The 19,058-nt window shown below is 43.2% G+C and overlaps 1 protein-coding gene across 1 annotated transcript in view; it reads left to right on the top strand.

Annotated features, from left to right (window-relative positions):
• Positions 1–19,058, top strand: part of LOC124789280 (fatty acyl-CoA reductase wat-like) — a 243,661-nt gene that overhangs the window by 110,024 nt on the left and 114,579 nt on the right. Inside the window, exon 2 of the mRNA XM_047256585.1 lies at positions 1,683–1,791. Coding sequence (XP_047112541.1) covers positions 1,770–1,791 — 22 coding nt within the window. The 5' untranslated portion in view covers positions 1,683–1,769. The remainder of the gene's footprint in view (positions 1–1,682; positions 1,792–19,058) is intronic.

A 19,058-nucleotide genomic window follows, 5' to 3' on the forward strand; every position in this document is an offset into this window, starting at 1 on the left:
GGTTGGCGCCGGTGGCGACACCTACAACGTTCTGACATGAGGAAAGTTTCCAACCGATTTCTCATACACAAACAGCAGTTGACCGGCGTTGCCTGGTGAAACGTTGTTGTGATGCCTCGTGTAAGGAGGAGAATTGCGAACCATCACGCTTCCGACTTTGATAAAGGTCAGATTGTAGGCTATAGCGATTGCGGTTATCGTATCGCGACATTGCTGCTCGCGTTGGTCGAAATCCAATGACTGTTAGCAGAATATGGAATCGGTGGGTTCAGGAGGGTAATACGGAACGCCGTGCTGGGTCCCAACGGCCTCGTATCACTGCAGTCGAGATGACATGCATCTAATCCGCATGGCTGTAACGGATCGTGCAGCCACGTCTCTATCCCTGAGTCAACAGATGGGGACGTTTGCAAGACAACAACCATCTACACGAACAGTTGGACGACATTTGCAGCAGCATGGATTATCAGCGCGGAGACCATGGCTGTGGCTACCCTTGACGCTGCATCACAGACAGGAACGCCTGCGATGGTGTATTCAACGACAAACCTGGGTGCACGAATGGTAAAACGTCATTTTTTCGGATGAATCCAGTCCTGTGTACAGCATCATGATGGTCGCATCCGTGTTTGGCGACATCGCGGTGAACACACATTGGAAGCGTGTATTCGTCATCGCCAAACTGGCGTATCACCGGGCGTCATGGTGTGGGGTGCCATTGGTTACACGTCTCGGTCACCTCTTGTTCGCATTGACGGCACTTTGAACAATGGACGTTACATTTCAGGTGTGTTACGACCCGTGGCCTTACCCTTCATTCGATCCCTGCGAAACCCTACATTTCAGCAGGATAATGCACGACCGCATATTGCAGGTCATGTACGGGCCTTTCTGGATACAGAAAGTGTTCGACTGCTGCCCTGGCCAGCACATTTTCCAGATCTCTCACCAACTGAAAACGTCTGGTCAATGGTGGCCGAGCAACTGGCTCGTCACAATACGCCACTCACTACTCTTGATGAACGGTGGTATCGTGTTGAAGCTGCATGGGCAGCTGTACCTGTACACGCCATCCAAGCTCTGTATGACTCAATGTCCAGGCGTATCAAGGCCGTTATTACGGCCAGAGGTGGTTGTTATAGGCACTGATTTCTAAGGATCTACGCGCTGGCCGAAGTGGCCGTGCGGTTAAAGGCGCTGCAGTCTGGAACCGCAGGACCGCTACGGTCGCAGGTTCGAATCCTGCCTCGGGCATGGATGTTTGTGATGTCCTTAGGTTAGTTAGGTTTAACTAGTTCAAAGTTCTAGGGGACTAATGACCTCAGCAGTTGAGTCCCATAGTGCTCAGAGCCATTTGAACCATTTGATCTACGCGCTCAAATTGCGTGAAAATGTAATCACATGCCAGTTATAGTATAATATATTTGTCCAATGAATACCCGTTTATCATCTGCATTTCTTCTTGGTGTAGCAATTTTAATGGCCACTTAAATTATTCAGTTTCTGTGTAATATTTACTTAAAGCGTCTGATGTACCCGCTCATTATCACCTTAAAATTGAGTCACGCGACATGGCGTCTCCTAGTTACGAGGTTAATTAAGAAATTGAAAATTTTAGTCCGTCTGAACTAATAGTTAATTGAATTTTTCAATGGAATGAAATTTAAATTCTTGTGTTGCAGGTACAACCGTAGTAGGAAACGAGAGAGACGCCCACGTTGACGCAGCCTGTACACACACACATCAGGAGCTGAGAGCCATCAATTAATATGAATTATCTTTTGGAGCATCGTAAGTTCGTGAGCTTCTCGTCTCATTTCTTGAGACACAGAATTTATTTTATTTCTAAAATAACTTCGGTTTTTAATAGTTTCTACTTCATGTAATTCATTCTTCCTCTGCGGCATGAGAGGACCGGTAACAATGTTATCCAGACACCACGGAACCTCGATATGCTCAGTAAACTTGGTTTCGAAAGTAAATTGCAGTAACAGTACAAGTGGTCCCACGAAACCAACTGATAATAATGTTCTGATGATATGCGCGAACAATGGATGAGACCCTGCTTTTCATTATTGTCACCATCAGCCAGTAAGGAGGAACTCTCTGTGTCTCAATGTTTCTTCCTTGACACCTGATGGCGCTATCCTTCACCTAATAATGTCGCCTGAAAATCCGATTCTCTACTAGCCGCTTTCTGTGGTGCTGCGTTTAGAGTACGTGTATGCTTGGTTGTTGTTGTTGTGGTGGTGGTGGTAAGTCCCTAGGGGACCAAACTGCCGAGGTCATCGGTCACTAGACTTACACACGGTGGTAAATATAGCAATATTCAAAGAGTTTCTGCAGAAAATACGGAGGGAGAGGGAAAGTTCACTTAAATAAGAGCTTTTGTAAAATCTAGTCATATCTAAATGCACTTGATAACAGCCAGAGCGCAGCATACGTATTATCTTCAGGGGAAAAAGACCATACAAACAGAAATAGAGGGGAGCCTACCTCAACGATAGTTGACTGGGATACGCAGAATAACACGTGTAAATGACGTCGATAGCTCTCGGTGTCCTGGGTGATGCTGTTGGTTCTATGGGGATGGAATACGTAGAAAGTTCCTGCGATAATCGGCAGGCCTTTCAAACCAGATGATGGATATACATTCTAAGAAAAAAGAAGAAAAAATGAAAACGACATTCCACGAAAAAATTATCCGAATGGGACGAAAATCGGTAGATGTGATGCAAATGTACAGACAAACAGATGATTACAGTTTCAGAAAAATTAGGTGATAGATTCGAGAGAAATAGCTTCTCACACTGAACAAGTCCATAACACGTTGGTCCATCTCTTCTCCTTATGCACGTAGTTATTCGGCTTGGGATTGACTGACAGTTGTTGGATACCCTTCTGAGGAATATCGTGCCAAATTCTGTCCAACTGACGCATTAGTTCGTCATAATCTCGAGCTGGTTCGGGCGACCTGCCTATAATGTTCCAAACGTTCTCAATTTTGGAGAGATCCGGTGACCTTGCAGGCCAAGGTGGAGTTTGGCAAGCACGAAGACGAGCAGTAGAAACTCACATCGTGAGCAGGCGAGAATTATCTTGTTGAAATGTAAGCCCAGGATGGCTTCTCCCGAAGGGCAACAAAACGGGGCGTAGAATATCGTCGACGTACCGCCGTCTGGGACGTCTCCAGACGAGTCTTCGCTGGTCATCAGACTCATTTCGAAGCGGGACTGAGCACTGAGGACTGTTCTTGTCAATGAGATTCCAGGCCGAAGACGTGTCTGGGACACCCCGAACAGCGCTGAGTGTCGCCTGTCATACGACCCGACAAATGGCAGTGACAGTCGGAGGTGGCATTTCTTTTCATGTTGTTGTTGTGGTCTTCAGTCCTGAGACTGGTTTGATGCAGCTCTCCATGCTACTCTATCTTGTGCAAGTTTCTTCATCTCCCAGTACCTACTGCAACCTACATCCTTTTGAATCTGCTTAGTGTATTCATCTCTTGGTCTCCCTCTACGACTTTTACCCACCACGCTGCCCTCCAATACTAAATTGGTGATCCCTTGATGCCTCAGAACATGTCCTACCAACCGATCCCTTCTTCTAGTCAAGTTGGCCACAAACTTCTCTTCTCCCTAATCCTATTCAATACCTCCTCATTAGTTATGTGATCTACCCATCTAATCTTCAGCATTCTTCTGTAGCATCACATTTCGAAAGCTTCTATTCTCTTTTTGTCTAAACTATTTTTTCGTTCATGTTTCACCTCCATACATGGCTACACTCCATACAAATAATTTCAGAAATGACTTCCTGACTCTTAAATCTATACTCGATGTTAACAAATTTCTCTTCTTCCGAAACGCTTTCCTTGCCATTGCCAGTCTACATTTTATATCTTCTCTACTTCGACCATCATCAGTTATTTTGCTCCCCAAAATAGCAAAACTCCTTTACTACTTTAAGTGTCTCATTTCCTAATCTAATTTTATCAGCATCACCCGACTTAATAGGACTACATTCCATTATCCTCGTTTTGCTTTTGTTGATGTACATCTTATATCCTCCTTTAAAGACACTATCCACTCCGTTCAACTGCTCTTCCAAGTCCTTTGCTGTCTCTGACAGAATTACAATGTCATCGGCAAACATCAAAGTTTTTATTACTTCTCCATGGATTTTAATACCTACTCCAAATTTTTCTTTTGTTTCCTTCACTGCTTGCTCAATATAAAGATTGAATAACATCGGGGAAAGACTACAACCCTGTCTCACTCCCTTCCCAACCACTGCTTCTCTTTCATGTCCCTCGACTCTTATAACTACTATCTGGTTTCTGTACAAATTGTAAGTAGCCTTTCGCTCCCTGTATTTTACCCCTGCCACCTTTAGAATTTGAAAGAGAGTATTCCAGTCAACATTGTCAAACGCTTTCTCTAAGTCTACAAATGCTAGAAACGTAGGTTTGCCTTTCCTTAATCTAGCTTCTAAGATGAGTCGTTGCGTCAGTATTGCCTCACGTGTTCCAACATTTCTACGGAATCCAAACTGATCTTCCCCGAGGTTTGCTTGTACTAGTTTTTCCATTCGTCTGTAAAGAATTCGCTTTAGTATTTTGCAGCTGTGGCTTATTAAACTGATTGTTCGGTAATTTTCACATCTGTCAACACCTGCTTTCTTTAGGATTCGAATTATTATCTTCTGCTTGAAGTCTGAGGGTATTTCGCCTGTCTCATACATCTTGCTCACCAGATGGTAGAGTTTTCTCAGGACTGGCTCTTCCAAGGCCGTCAGTAGTTCTAACGGAATGTTGTCTACTCCCGGGGCCTTGTTTCGACTTAGGTCTTTCAGTGCTCTGTCAAAGTCTTCTCGCAGTATCATATCTGCCATTTCATCTTCATCTACATCCTCATCCATTTTCATAATATTGTCCTCAAGTACATCGCCCTTGTATAGACCGTCTATATACTCCTTCCACCTTTCTGCTTTCCCTTCTTTGCTTAGAACTGGGTTTCCTTCTGAGCTCTTGATATTCATACAAGTGGTTTTCTTTTCTCCAAAGGTTTCTTTAATTTTCCTGTAGGCAGTATCTATCTTACCCCTAGTGAGATAAGCTTCTACATCCTTACATTTGTCTTCAAGGCATCCCTGCTTAGCCATTTTGCACTTCCTGTCAGTCTCATTTTTGAGACGTTTGTATTCCTTTTTGCCTGCTTCATTTACTGCATTTTTATATTTTCTCCTTTCATCAATTAAATTCAATATTTCTTCTGTTACCCAAGGAGTTGTACTAGCGCTTGTCTTTTTACCTTCTTCATCCTCTGCTGCCTTCACTACTTCATCCCTCAAAGCTACCCATTCTTCTTCTACTGTATTTCTTTCCCCCATACTTTCTTTTCATAGCGGGACCTTTTAGATTGTCATCGGTGGCGCCGTTACAGTACGACGATACGCCGACGATATTCTACGCCCCGTTTCGTTGCCCTTCACGGGAAGCAATCCTGAGCTTACATTTCAGAAGATAATTCCCGGCCATACACGGTGAGAGTTTCTACTACATGTGTTCCTGCTTGCTAAATCCTACCTTGGCCGGAAGGCCGCCGGATCTCTCACCAGATACAATGTTTGAGCATTATGAGCAGGGCCTTCCAACTATGTCAGAATTTTGACAGCGTGACGCTCCAGTTGGACAGAATTTGTCACGATGTCCCTTAGAAGTACATCCAACAACTCTACCATTCAACGCCAAGCCGAATTGAGTGCTTGCGTAAAAGTTAGAGGTGGAACAACGCGTTACTGATTAGCTCCACTGTGTGAAGCTCTATCGAATAAATCATTGAATTTTTCTGACACTGTGATCATCTGTTTGTCTGTACGTGTACATCACATTTGCCGAGTTCCGTACCATTCGGATAATTCCTTTGTGGTATGACGATTTTTTTTCTCTTAAAGTTTATTAGTTCAGCACCGTTCAACAAGCGAATACATTCATAAGCAGCTGAATTAGCGACGTGCATATAGAAGTGTCTAGCCTCCACACCTCCAAACTCTTATAATGAGGGCGGTTATGAGTCGTGGCATGACCTAAGCACGATGTCGAAAGTCTTCGGGAATTAGCCTAATCCCGGCTGCACCAGGTGGTCTGAAATAGCACTGAGATTCTAATACTATTCGGGAGCGCTTGTGGTACATTGTATAGCTGAAGGTACAAGGTGCCTGTGAGATATCCCACTTACCTGGGCGCCGTGTAACGATTAAACAATGTTAGACCGCTCACGCGTTGGTGGCGGTCGTCTCGCGTGGAAACCTGCCGGGCTGTCGCAGGCCACAGGCTTTGGTGCGTTCCGTCACGTACCCGCCGCTCTCGGTAAGCAGCGTGTAGCCACTTCGGCCTGCGGGCTGCCAATTGACCGAAACCATCTGCCTGCCTCGCTGAGTCGACGAGCGGTGTGCTGAAACACCTCCGCTTGTGTCCAAATGGTTTTGCTGTTCTATGGCAAAATTTTTAAACAGTCAGTAGGGAGAAATAACTAAAATGGCGAAGAATATGTGCTACAAGGAACGGAAAGTGATTTCTGCAAGAATATGGCTTTTCACTCTCACTTAGGCACGTAGACAGCCACTACTCGATATTGGTTGTTTCGTCTCCATGTGCTACACAAAAATAAATCTTGCAGATGAATCTAGCTGTTGTTTCGTCACAGGCAAGTGCGTAACGTGGAGACGTACTAACACCATTCTTCTCCAAGCCGGAGACGGTAACTTGTAGTTAGCACCGAGCGACGTTGTGTAATGATTAGTATTCCGTAGGACTGCAGTTCAAATCCCCGTCCGGCTATCTACATTTAGTTTTTCCATATTATCTCTGAATCAGTTAAGGCGAGTTCCTTTGCAATGGCTGATTTCCGTTCCCAATCCGACTTTGTGTTCTGATTCTTTGGTCACTAACGGTATAACTGGAATTCCTGTTGTATCTCACGACTCTTCACTCTTGCCAATGTTTAGAAAATTGCCGAAAGACTCTGTTCTATAAGAGCCAGAAATTAAAAATTAAAAGTGATGCTTTCCTCTGCCATCATAGCCTTTCATAAATATCAACATGATCCCAATACAATGGATAAATTATTAGTGAAAACAACTGCTAGCTGGGTTATGGTTCGCGGACGGCAGTTTACAAAAATTTTTAGTAGTAAATCGACTGCCAATTCCGAGAGCACTATTCCTAAAAGTATTACAGGCGAACGTTTGACACAGGAAAAGTTAGGCGCGTGGAATCAGTCGCAGGCTTAAATTTTCTTTTCTTTTATTGTGCTCGGAGTTTAATTTTTAACCACTACATTGCATGTTCTAAAGGATTATATGCTATTATAATCTTGCGGAACATAAGCATTATGGTGGATTTTATTTATCATGACGTTATACTACCAAAAACCGACGGAAGAATCAGTTAACATGGCAATTTCTAATCCACACGCATCCTTAGCTCTGCTGGACAAAGGGGAAAGGACGGGAGGTATCATCACCGCCTTCGTTTACTACAGTTTCAATGTGGACCACGCTTCTATCAAGTGACCATATACTGACCACAGAGCCGCGTACGACTCGCCTCCACATCGAGCGAGACGGTGTGAAGATTAAAACACTGGAGTCGCATCCAGCTTCAAACGACGTCTGGAAATGAGTAAGGTTAACATTTAATGTCCCGTGGACGACAGGGTCATTAAGGTTGCCCTCTTCCGGAAGTCAAGACTTAGGTCTTCCGTAGTTTCGCTAAGACAGTTATACTAGTTGCATTGTGAAGGCTACGGCAGATTGGCAGATTTCCTTTTCTACGATCCGATCTTGTGATCCGTCTCTCCTACCCTCGTGGACGACGAAACGTTAAAGCCTAATCTTTCTCTCTTCCTCACTTTCACGTAATTATGTAAAACGATGTTAACGTCGTCGTTACGTAAAGACAGATTCCAAGAACTTCTTTACGTTTATAAGTAACTGGAAATTATCCCTGTGCTTCGAGGAAGCCGTTAACAAAAGCCTGGTAGTGTACACCAACTTCTCTACAATGACGTGACAACATGCAAAGTACTGTTTTTTCGACATGTTATGACTTGTCTTATGATTTAAAAGAGAGATCTCATAGGGGATATAATTTTCCTCTTATCACATGCGAATGTTGTACCCCTCGAAGATTACAACAGTTATTTAAAGCTGTCGAAGGTGTTCTCCGTCTAACTGTGACAGGGAGAAAACTCGTACAGAGAAAGATAATGAACAGACACTAATGTTCGCTGATTGCATATAACACAGTGGATAAACGTCATGAAAGTTTTTAAACCAGTAAGGAGAAGCAAGCATTACGTCAATGCCGTAAGTTAAACAAACATTAAATCTAGAAATTTCCGAATAATTTTAAACAACAAAAAATGTGTCACAGGGATGTTGGGACAACTTTCGGAAATTTCTATTATCATTAGGAGTTGGTCTAGCGAGTGTCAGACAATAAGAATAGAGTGATGGCTTGTATCTCTTCGACTCCTATTTCTCTGCAGACGAACAAGGGGTAACTGACGGGAAGAGTACAAGAATTATATGAAGAGTAGATGAGCCGTGTATCGACTCGTGCTACACCTTGTGTTTGGATTGCATTGGTTTTTCTTTTCTTCCCCTGACATGTTTGTTTGATATTTTGTCTGTCATTAAGTGGCTGCTTGGTTGTCTTTTCCCTCTGCTATCGATATCTGCGTTTTTGCTTCTGGGAGACTGCTATGGAGGAAGTGAGATCTTTGACCAGTTGTAACCTCGTGTGGTGGCGCGGAAGTAGAGGGTTGCGTGCAGGGAGTGTGGTGGACACTGCAGGGAGTGTGGCTTTCCAGCGCGATGCAGTCGTGGTCGGTTGTACCGAGTCGCCACGTGATGTATGTCGGTTGTGTATAACGAGCGGGTCGAGTTGACGGAAGAGCTCCCCGCGTGTTGGTTGTATACAGAATCACCCCACGAGTAGTTGCTGTTCATTTCGCCTTGGTGGGACGTTAACAAGCTTCTTTAAATCCTCCGTTTCAACACTGGAGTTTAAAATGAGACACCTAACATGAAGGAGCGGTCACTACCCGTCAACGTTGCAGAGAAGACGTGAACTCCGGTGACAGAGCGTGCTGTCGCATGACCGTGGCGTCTTGGGTACGCTGGCGACGCGTGCGCGGTCGGATGTGTGGATCCTTGCCATCGGAGGTCGTGTACTGCCTGTTCGAGCATAATTGCAAGTTAAGTTCGTGGAAGGTTTAATCATTAAGTAATAATTTTGTGTAAGCCGCGTCTCTTCTGCCTTGTGCCCTCCGGCGACCGGGTTTCCTGTCCCTGGCACTGGTGTAATTGAAGACAGTGATCTTTCCACCTCCTCTCGTTACTGTCCGATGGGAGGTGTAGTTTTTGGGTGTGGTCACTCATTCAGGACTGTGTGGTGTAATGTTTCCTTGCACGAGGTTAGCTCTAATTCTGCAGCAAGTTAAGCCATCTTATAACAAGTTTTCGCTGGCTAAAAGTCGGTGCAGTGACCAGCCTGAGAGTGGCAATTGTGTTTACGGGCGTATTTAAATTGGTTAGTATTCTGTGAGTGAGTGATTTGTGGCCGCCTTACACGGGTCCGTCATACCTGTTATGTTCTAATGATATTCCAGGACACTTTTGCTTAAATTTTTTTTTAAATTCCTCCAAGTTTGTAAATTCCTTTTATTGCCATTAACCGTGTGTTTGCTGAGACCTGTTTAATTTTTTAAATGGCGGTGTTGGTAGCTTCACTACCTCACCGTACTTTATTAGCAAAATTCTGTATTTACTTTAGTAGCATGTTTACTAATGTTCTTTAAATTTTTTTATATTGTTGTATTGCATTAAATTACTTGATTGCCCTTAGCGGCGTGTTTTAAAAGGTTGTTTATTGCTGTACTGCTAGCTTCTGTGTTTTTTTAATTTTTTTAAATTGTTGTATTGCTATAAATTACTTGATTGCCGTTAGCGGCGTGTTTAAAAGGGTGTTTATTGCCGTACTGCTAGTTTCTGTAAGATACGAATAAAAAATTTGTGAAAATCTCAACTCGACAGTAAACTACTAGAAATTTGGCCCCGTTTCACAACCTGTGGTGTGGCTTGTAGTAACCGTAACCACTGTGTGTGTCAGTAGACTTCTATAAATTACTTTCCAAGAAGAAGAATAACTAGTAAACAAAGCTACGAGAAGTCTCTGGATGTTGAAAGAAAAAAAGCTGAGAAGTGAGAAATTTCAAATGTTAGAATATGTGTAACACCAGTTAGAAGTACTCTACTACAAGTGATGTTGTAGAACATCACTCTCATTAAAATCCTTCTTCGTGTACTTTCGCGTCATTTCATCAAATTTTGTATTTTACAAGGTGACACACCCGGCCGGATATCCGTGGAGTGTTGAAGCGCCATGTCGGGTCAGAAAGATGTGCCACCACCGGAAAGAATGCTCCTGACGAATTAAGGGAGAGGGTCGGTATTCCAGCCATCCTGGAAGTGGTTTTTAGGCGGTTTCCCACATCCCACTACCTGAATACTTGGCTGGTACATTTACACGTTCGCTAACACTTACGAAAATTTTCCTCCACTTTCACATGAATAACACTATACGCATACATTTGGGCTATACATATTCCATCCCATGGGTTAACAGTGTGACAAAATGAAGGGCATACGGTCGGCCGTTAAATTAACCATGCCAAATCCGTCAATAGCCATGTCGAACCTGCGCCAATGCGCGTAAGCTTACGTTTTTACACAGAACCCAACTAACGTTATTACAAAAGTGTGCAACACACGACTGTTGTTCTGTTCGAATTCGAAACTCGATTACAGTATGCTGTTTCTCACGCACCGACATAGTTACGTTAAACACCCCCATATTGCACGCTACGGTCGAAGCCCTCTATCGGCAGGAGTCTGAAAAGTAGACATGAAGAATAAAGATGCAAAATGTTAATATAGTTTGTTTTATTTAAAAAGCTTTAAGAATTTTCACATAAAAAAGTTCAGGGGCATTACTTTTCAGTACGCCCTCATACTCTATTCGATGCACAACTACACTGCCGGAAAAAAAAAACTGGTACACCTGGAAGGATGACGTCAACCTAACCTAACCTAAGCTAGGTGTAGTAAACGTACTGATAGTAATACAAGGTCGTCCGCCAACAGATAGCGTAATGGCATAGCTACCAGAGCGCCGTTTGTGTCTAACTTTTAACAGGGAATGCTCACAGCGAGATGGCTTTTAACAGGGAATACTCAGAGCCAGATGGGTCAGTGTAGTGCAGACGTGTGAAGCAAGCAGGCAACCATGCCATGGAAACGCACTCGTGCTTCCTATAGCCAACTGAGCGAGTTTCAAAGGGATCAAATTATGGCCTTCCGAGTGGCAGGATGGTCCTTTCGAACTGCCACACATATTGTACGTGCGGCGTCAGTTGTGCAACGATGCTGCTATCAGTAATCACACAAACACTCTCACACCAGTAGACGGGGTTCTGCACATGCACGCAGCACAGTTATTAGCAGTGGGACTACGGGCACGCTCCTATAGCCTATCTTACACTCACGTCACAGCATCGACGTGCATGGCTCTGCTGCTGCCTTCAGAGGATCACTTACAAGATGAAACGGCGCGCAATGGTCTTGCGATGAAAGCAGATTCTGCCTGCACGCAAGTGATGGTCGCTTGCACATATGACATAGACCTGAGGAGCACTGTCTCTTAGAATGCAGTATTATGGTCTGGGGTGCAATAACCTAGCAGTATTATGGTCTGGGGTGCAATAACCTAGAACTCTCGTTCACCTTTGGGGTTTCTAGAAGGGAAGCTAACCAGCGTTCGGTACGTGCAGAACGCTGTTAGATCCACTCTTTTGCCATTCTTGCAGCAGGAAGGTGATATGTGGTTTCAACAGGATAATTCTCGTTCACATATTGCCCCTGAAACTCAGCGTGCTCTGAAAGATGTGCAGCAACTTCCCTGGCCAGCACGATCTCTGGACTTGTCTCCAATTTGGCACGGGTGGGATATGATGGGACGAGAGTTCACTTGTGCGATTCGTCAACCAACAAGTCTTACAGAATTACGTGGTCAGGACGAACAATCGTGGCATAACGTATCCTAGAACAGTATTCGCCATCTGAAAGATCCGCTGGATGCAACACTCTGTGCCTGCATTGCCGCCTGTGGAGACTACACCACATAGTAATATGGGTGTTTCACCGTGGGTCGATACTTGGTAGCTCAGAACCACTTGTGCTACTGATCTGTAAATGCAATCATTTCATGCACTCCTTATGCACTGCTGCAACAATAAATCTTGAGTGAATATGAAAGATCTAAAAATGTGTACTAATTATTTTCGGCAGTGAGGGTCGGCTGGAAGCGCCTCGGGGCGAGAGAAAATTCCCCAACCTGTTGGGGGAACGGTCAGGTCCCTCCTACTTGGACCTCCGCCGCTTTGGCTGGCGGAAGAATCCTTAGTGCAGCGGCATACGAGAGGAGGAATTTCCGACAATTATCTCCGAGTAAAACGGCGCGACACTTAGTTCGTCCGGCACTTTGACGTCAGTCTCTTGGCTGTGAGCGTCTCTCCCAGACACAGGCAGGCGGCGCAGCACGTCTCTGCTCTTCAGCAGGCTTCCAGCAGCAGGTAAACGGACACTGAGTCCAGTTCCTCAGAATATGTCTAAGTTTTAATCACGCAGCTGGTACGTTCGAAAGTCATCATTTCGCATTCATCGGTTTTAACACATGGATGCGACACACATCAGTTCCATCTCGTTTTTGTGGTGGCCTTCTGTCCGAAGACTGATTTGATGCAGCTCTTCACGTTAGTCTACCCTATGAATAACGTCGGGGAGAGTTTACAAACCTATCTCACTTTCTTCTCAGTTACTTTTCTTTCACTTCACTCGACTGTTATAACTGCAGCCGCGTTTCTGTACAAGTTGTAGATAACTTTTCACTCTCTGTACTGTATTTTATTTCTGCTACCTTCAGCTTAAAAAAATCAAATCAAAATATGGCGACAAATTTTTTTCTAAATCTACAAATGCTATAAAAGTAAGTCTGCCTTTCTATAAAATGTCTTCGAAGCGAAGGACTTGAATGAGCAATTGAACAGAATAAACAGGGTCGCGAAAGGAAGATGTAAGATGAAGATCGATAAAAGCAAAATAACAGCAATGGAATGAACTCGAATTAAATCAGACTATGCTGAGGGAACTAGATTAGGAAATTAGACATTAAAAGTAGTAGATGAGTTTTGCTATTTATGGCAGTATAATAATTGATAATGGCCGAAGTAGAGAGGAAATAAAATATAGACTGGAGGAAAGTGTTTCTGAAGAAGAGAAATTCGTCAACTTCAAATATAAATTTATAAATTTAACTGTTAGGAAGGCTTTCCTGAATATAGCTTTGTATGGAACTGAGACGTGGACAATAATCAGTTCGGGCAAGAAGAAGATAGAAACTTTTGATATGTAGTGCTACAGAATAATGTTGAAGACTGGATTAGTAGATCACGTAATTAATGATGAAGTTCTAAACACAACTGGTGAAACAAGAAATTTGTGGCGCAACTTGACTGAAAAAAGCGATCGGTTGATAGAACACGTTCTGAGATATCAGGAATCATTAATTTAGCATTGGAAGGAAGTTTGGGGGGGAGGGGTTAAAATTGTAGAGGGAGATCAGGAGACGAATACAGTAAACAGGTTCAAGTGGATGTAGCTTGCAGTAGTTTTGAGATGAAGAGGCTTGCACAGGATAGTGCGGCTAGGAGAGCTGCTTCAAACCAGTTGTCGGACTGAATACAACAACAAAAACAACAGCAACAAGTTTTCCTGCATTTCTTTGGGACCCGAACTGAACTTCCCTGAGAGTAACTTACGCACTTCGTCAATCTTCTGCATATTATTCGCGGTTGCATTTTTATAGCCATCTTATTAAACTGATAGTTATGTAATACAGCTGTCAGCACTTGCCTTCTTTACAATTCGAATTATCACATTCTTCTTGAAGCCTGAGGGTATTTCACCACTCCCATACACCTTGGACACCGTATGGAATACTTTAGTTCTTGCTTTCAAAGAAACTTAGATCTTCCAGTGTTCTGTAAAATTGTTCACACAGTGTCGTATCTCCTATCTCATCTTCATTTACTTCCTGTTACATTTCTGTACTAGCGACTTCAGATTCATTTCCCTTGTATAGCCCTTCAATCTATTCGTTCCAACTTCCAGCCTTCCATTGTTGCTTAAATTTATTGCATTTTATTTCCGATTACTGGCTTTCAAAGGCTCGTAATTATCTGATTATTTAGTCTTCAGGTGACAGAAAGTATATAACGTGAAGGAAAAGGAAGCACCGTTTTAAAATTCCGTTTGATATAAAAGGTCATTAAAGACGGGATATTACATTCTTCTCTGGTACCTTAACCGGTTGAGCACTAGGTCGTGGATAGCATTATGAGAAAAACAGCAATGAACCAGAGCTCTGGAATAACAATCTTGTTTCTTCTGTGTCTACCAACGTAAATGTGGTTTATAGGCGGTTTCCTACAGGGTGGTCCATTGATCGTGACCCGGCCAAATATCTCACGAAATAAGCATCAAACGAAAAAATTACAAACAAAGAAACTCGTCTAGCTTGATGGGGGACACTAGATGGCGCTATGGTTGGCCCGCTAGAAGGCGCTGCCATAGGTCAAACGGATGTCAACTCCGTTTTTTTTAAAAAGGAACCCCCATTTTTATTACATATTCGTGTGTTACGTAAAGAGAGATGAATGTTTTAGTTGGACCATGATTTTCGCATTGCGATAGATGGATCTGTAATAGTCACAAACGTGGTATCACGTAACATTGCGCCAATGCGGACTGTATTTGCTTCGTGATACATTACCCGTCTTAATATAGACCATTTACCAATTTCGGAAAAGGTCGATATTGTGTTGATGTATGGCTATTGTGATCAAAATGTCCAACGGGCTTGTGCTATGTATGCTGCTCGGTATCCTGGACGACATCATTCAAGTCTCCGGACCGTTCGCCGGATAGTTACGTTATTTAAGGAAACAGGAAGTGTTCAGCCACATGTGAAACGTCAACCACGACCTGCAACAAATGATGATGCCCAAGTAGGTGTTTTAGCTGCTGTCGCGGCTAATCCGCACATCAGTAGCAGATAAATTGCGCGGGAATCTGGAATCTCGAAAACGTCGGTGTTGAGAATCCTACATCAACAACGATTGCACCCGTACCATATTTCCATGCACCAGGAATTGCATGGCGACGACTTTGAACGACGTGTACAGTTCTGCCACTGAGCACAAGAGAAATTACGGGACGATGACAGATTTTTTGCAAGCGTTCTATTTAGCGACGAAGCGTCATTCACCAACAGCGGTAAAGTAAACCGGCATAATATGCACTATTGGGCAACGGAAAATCCACGATGGCTGCGACAAGTGGAACATCAGCGATCTTGGCGGGTTAATGTATCGTGCGGCATTATGGGAGGAAGGATAATTGGCCCCCATTTTATCGATGGCATTTTAAATGGTGCAATGTATGCCGATTTCCTACGTAATGTTCTACCGCTGTTACTACCAGATGTTTCACTGCATGACAGAATGGCGATGTTATTGAATAGCATATTTCATGACAGGTAGATTGGTCGTCGAAGCACCATACCATAGCCCGCATGTTCACCGGATCTGACGTCCCCGGATTTCTTTCTGTGGGGGAAAGTTGAGGGATATTTGCTATCGTGATCCACCGGCAACGCCTGACAACATGCGTCAGCGCATTGTCAATGCATGTGCGAACATTACCGAAGGCGAACTACTCGCTGTTGAGAGGAATGTCGTTACACGTACTGCCAAGTGCATTGAGGTTGACGGACATCATTTTGAGCATTTATTGCATTAATGTGGTATTTACAAGTAATCACGCTGTAACAGAAATGATAAGTTCACAAAGGTACATGTATCACATTGGAACAACCGAAATAAAATGTTCAAACGTACCTACGTTCTGTATTTTAATTTAAAAAACCTACCTGTTACCAACTGTTCGTCTAAAATTGTGAGCCATATGTTTATGACTATTACAGTGCCATCTATCACAAAGCGAAAAAAGTGGTCCAACTAAAACATTCATATTTCTTTTCGTACTACACGAATATGTAATAAAAAATGGGGGTTACAATAAAAAAAACGCAGTTTATATCCGTTTGACCTATGGCAGCGCCATCTAGCGGGCCAACCATAGCGCCATCTGGTTTCCCCCTTCAAGCTAGACAAGTTTCGTTCTTTGTACTTTTATTCGTTTTACGCTTATTTAGTGAGATATTTGGCCGGGTCACGATGAATGGACCACCCTGTATATCACCATAGGCAAATAAAGGGCTAGTTCAAAAAACTTAACTCCACTTACAGTACCCGTAGTCTTCTGTACAGAAACTATAAAATTACGCTTTTTCTTCCTCCTCGACTGAAGAGAAATATACCGTTACAGGTTCGTACTGGAGTAAATGAACGGCGATATGAAGAGTTAGCTGAAGGGAGTAGAGATTGCAAATTCAGCTCATGCTCCTCTTATTGACTTTCTCAGAAATGATAAGTTCACAAAGGTACATGTATCACATTGGAACAACCGAAATAAAATGTTCAAACGTACCTACGTTCTGTATTTTAATTTAAAAAACCTACCTGTTACCAACTGTTCGTCTAAAATTGTGAGCCATATGTTTATGACTATTACAGTGCCATCTATCACAAAGCGAAAAAAGTGGTCCAACTAAAACATTCATATTTCTTTTCGTACTACACGAATATGTAATAAAAAATGGGGGTTACAATAAAAAAAACGCAGTTTATATCCGTTTGACCTATGGCAGCGCCATCTAGCGGGCCAACCATAGCGCCATCTGGTTTCCCCCTTCAAGCTAGACAAGTTTCGTTCTTTGTACTTTTATTCGTTTTACGCTTATTTAGTGAGATATTTGGCCGGGTCACGATGAATGGACCACCCTGTATATCACCATAGGCAAATAAAGGGCTAGTTCAAAAAACTTAACTCCACTTACAGTACCCGTAGTCTTCTGTACAGAAACTATAAAATTACGCTTTTTCTTCCTCCTCGACTGAAGAGAAATATACCGTTACAGGTTCGTACTGGAGTAAATGAACGGCGATATGAAGAGTTAGCTGAAGGGAGTAGAGATTGCAAATTCAGCTTATGCTCCTCTTATTGACTTTCTACATTGCATCGTCTGCCCACTGTCACGGTTTTCGCGTCCTCGTGGATGCATCGACCAAGGAGTACTCTGTATGGTCACGATCGTGTATAACTCAGTCTCTTAGTTTACGAGATCAGAAGGCTATTAGATAGGAGGGAAAAGGTAGATACTCCGTTTTTCGGCTTCAGGAAAGTCTTCAGTTCAGTTTCGTTGTTCAAGACACACCGGGTGTAACGTAATATGGCCAAATTCTCAGGACACACGCACAAAAGAGGAAAATATGTTATACGTTGATGGGCCCTGGAACAGTTCATTTCCATGTTAGAAACAATGTTTATAAATTTTTGTATTCATGGGAAAAACGCAGGAACAGGTCGTATCAGTGTACAATATCAAACTTTTCCTTACATGAAATACCCAAAATGCATTTGTCAGTGTTAACAGGGACGTCAGCTCACCGCCAACTGAATTCCGGACGTTCTAATCAAGGGCGTCCTTATCATTATTTGTAGGAGCGGGAAGGGGGTGTAGGGGGTGGGGGTAAGGGGCGAAACCTCGGGGTATGGAGTAGTTTTAATATTTTGGACGACAAATGGGGGCTTGCAAGTAGCCATAAAAACGTTCTGGTTCCGATCCTCTTTAAAAAAATGCGTAAAACCGAATTTTAAATCATTTTCTTGAAAGAAAAATTCCTGACTACACCATATTTTTTCCATCCGCTAAGAGCTGTGATGAGGGGGGGGGGGGGGGGCGACACCAGTTTGTCCCCGGGTATTGGCACCAATGGTTCCAATGCATCACTGAATTATATGAGGTTTTCTAATATTCCACGATACATGACGAAGACTCTCTGCATTCAATATGCAAGACCTTTCGGATGCCCTCGCAAATAAAAGACTATTGGGTCTGCGACCGCAGAACGCGACGGACAGGAATATGGTTCACATCTTCCTATCCAGCTGTCACAGAATTTCTTGTTTGGAAGCCAGCCGGTATTATCACTGTTATGGCGAAAAGTTCCATCCAGCTTGAAGTACACGTTTCGTAGCACTGATAAAGGTACATTTTATAGCGGATCAGATAGTGTATTCTTTATTAATACATTGTAATTCCGTTCACTGTGCGCAAGTAAAGTACAAGAAGACCTAATAGTCACTAACAATATCGACCCGGACATTACCAAAATATCTTTGTTGATAAGGTGCTTTAACAGTTGCGTAAGAATTCACGACAAGGCTGATTTTGAAAATCTACAGCCTGATTATGTTGAAAGACTCCTCATAGTGAAAACACAGTGTGCAGAATCGACCATTTGCAGAAGTGTGCCGGCGTAGGAAAGCTAGCTGCTGATAGTGCATGAAGACGCTGTAAATGGTACTGACGTAGGACTGAATTGTGTAACACTCGCTAGATAATTAGTGTTTAACATTACGTGTCATAACTACCTGCCTTAGCTGACATTATAGGGTCGTCGTCATTGCTTGAAGGACTGCCTCTTGCAATTGCGACGTAGTCGTCCTTACAGGCTTCCTCCAGGAGAGTGTAGCAAGTTGAAACGTCGCATGCGCCCTGAGTCGTTTGCTTTAAACGTTCTACTATCGGGCACCTTCCGGAAAACTCTCGCGACACAAAACGGTGAGCTGCATGCCCATTAACACAATAAAATCCATACCTCAAATGGACACTCCTACCAAAACCTCATTTGTATTCACTTCCAGTACACTGTATCGGAAATGAAGTGACGAACACTAGTAAGCAGTTA

Source organism: Schistocerca piceifrons, chromosome 3, assembly GCF_021461385.2.
Source record: "Schistocerca piceifrons isolate TAMUIC-IGC-003096 chromosome 3, iqSchPice1.1, whole genome shotgun sequence".
Taxonomy (NCBI): Eukaryota; Metazoa; Arthropoda; class Insecta; order Orthoptera; family Acrididae; genus Schistocerca; species Schistocerca piceifrons.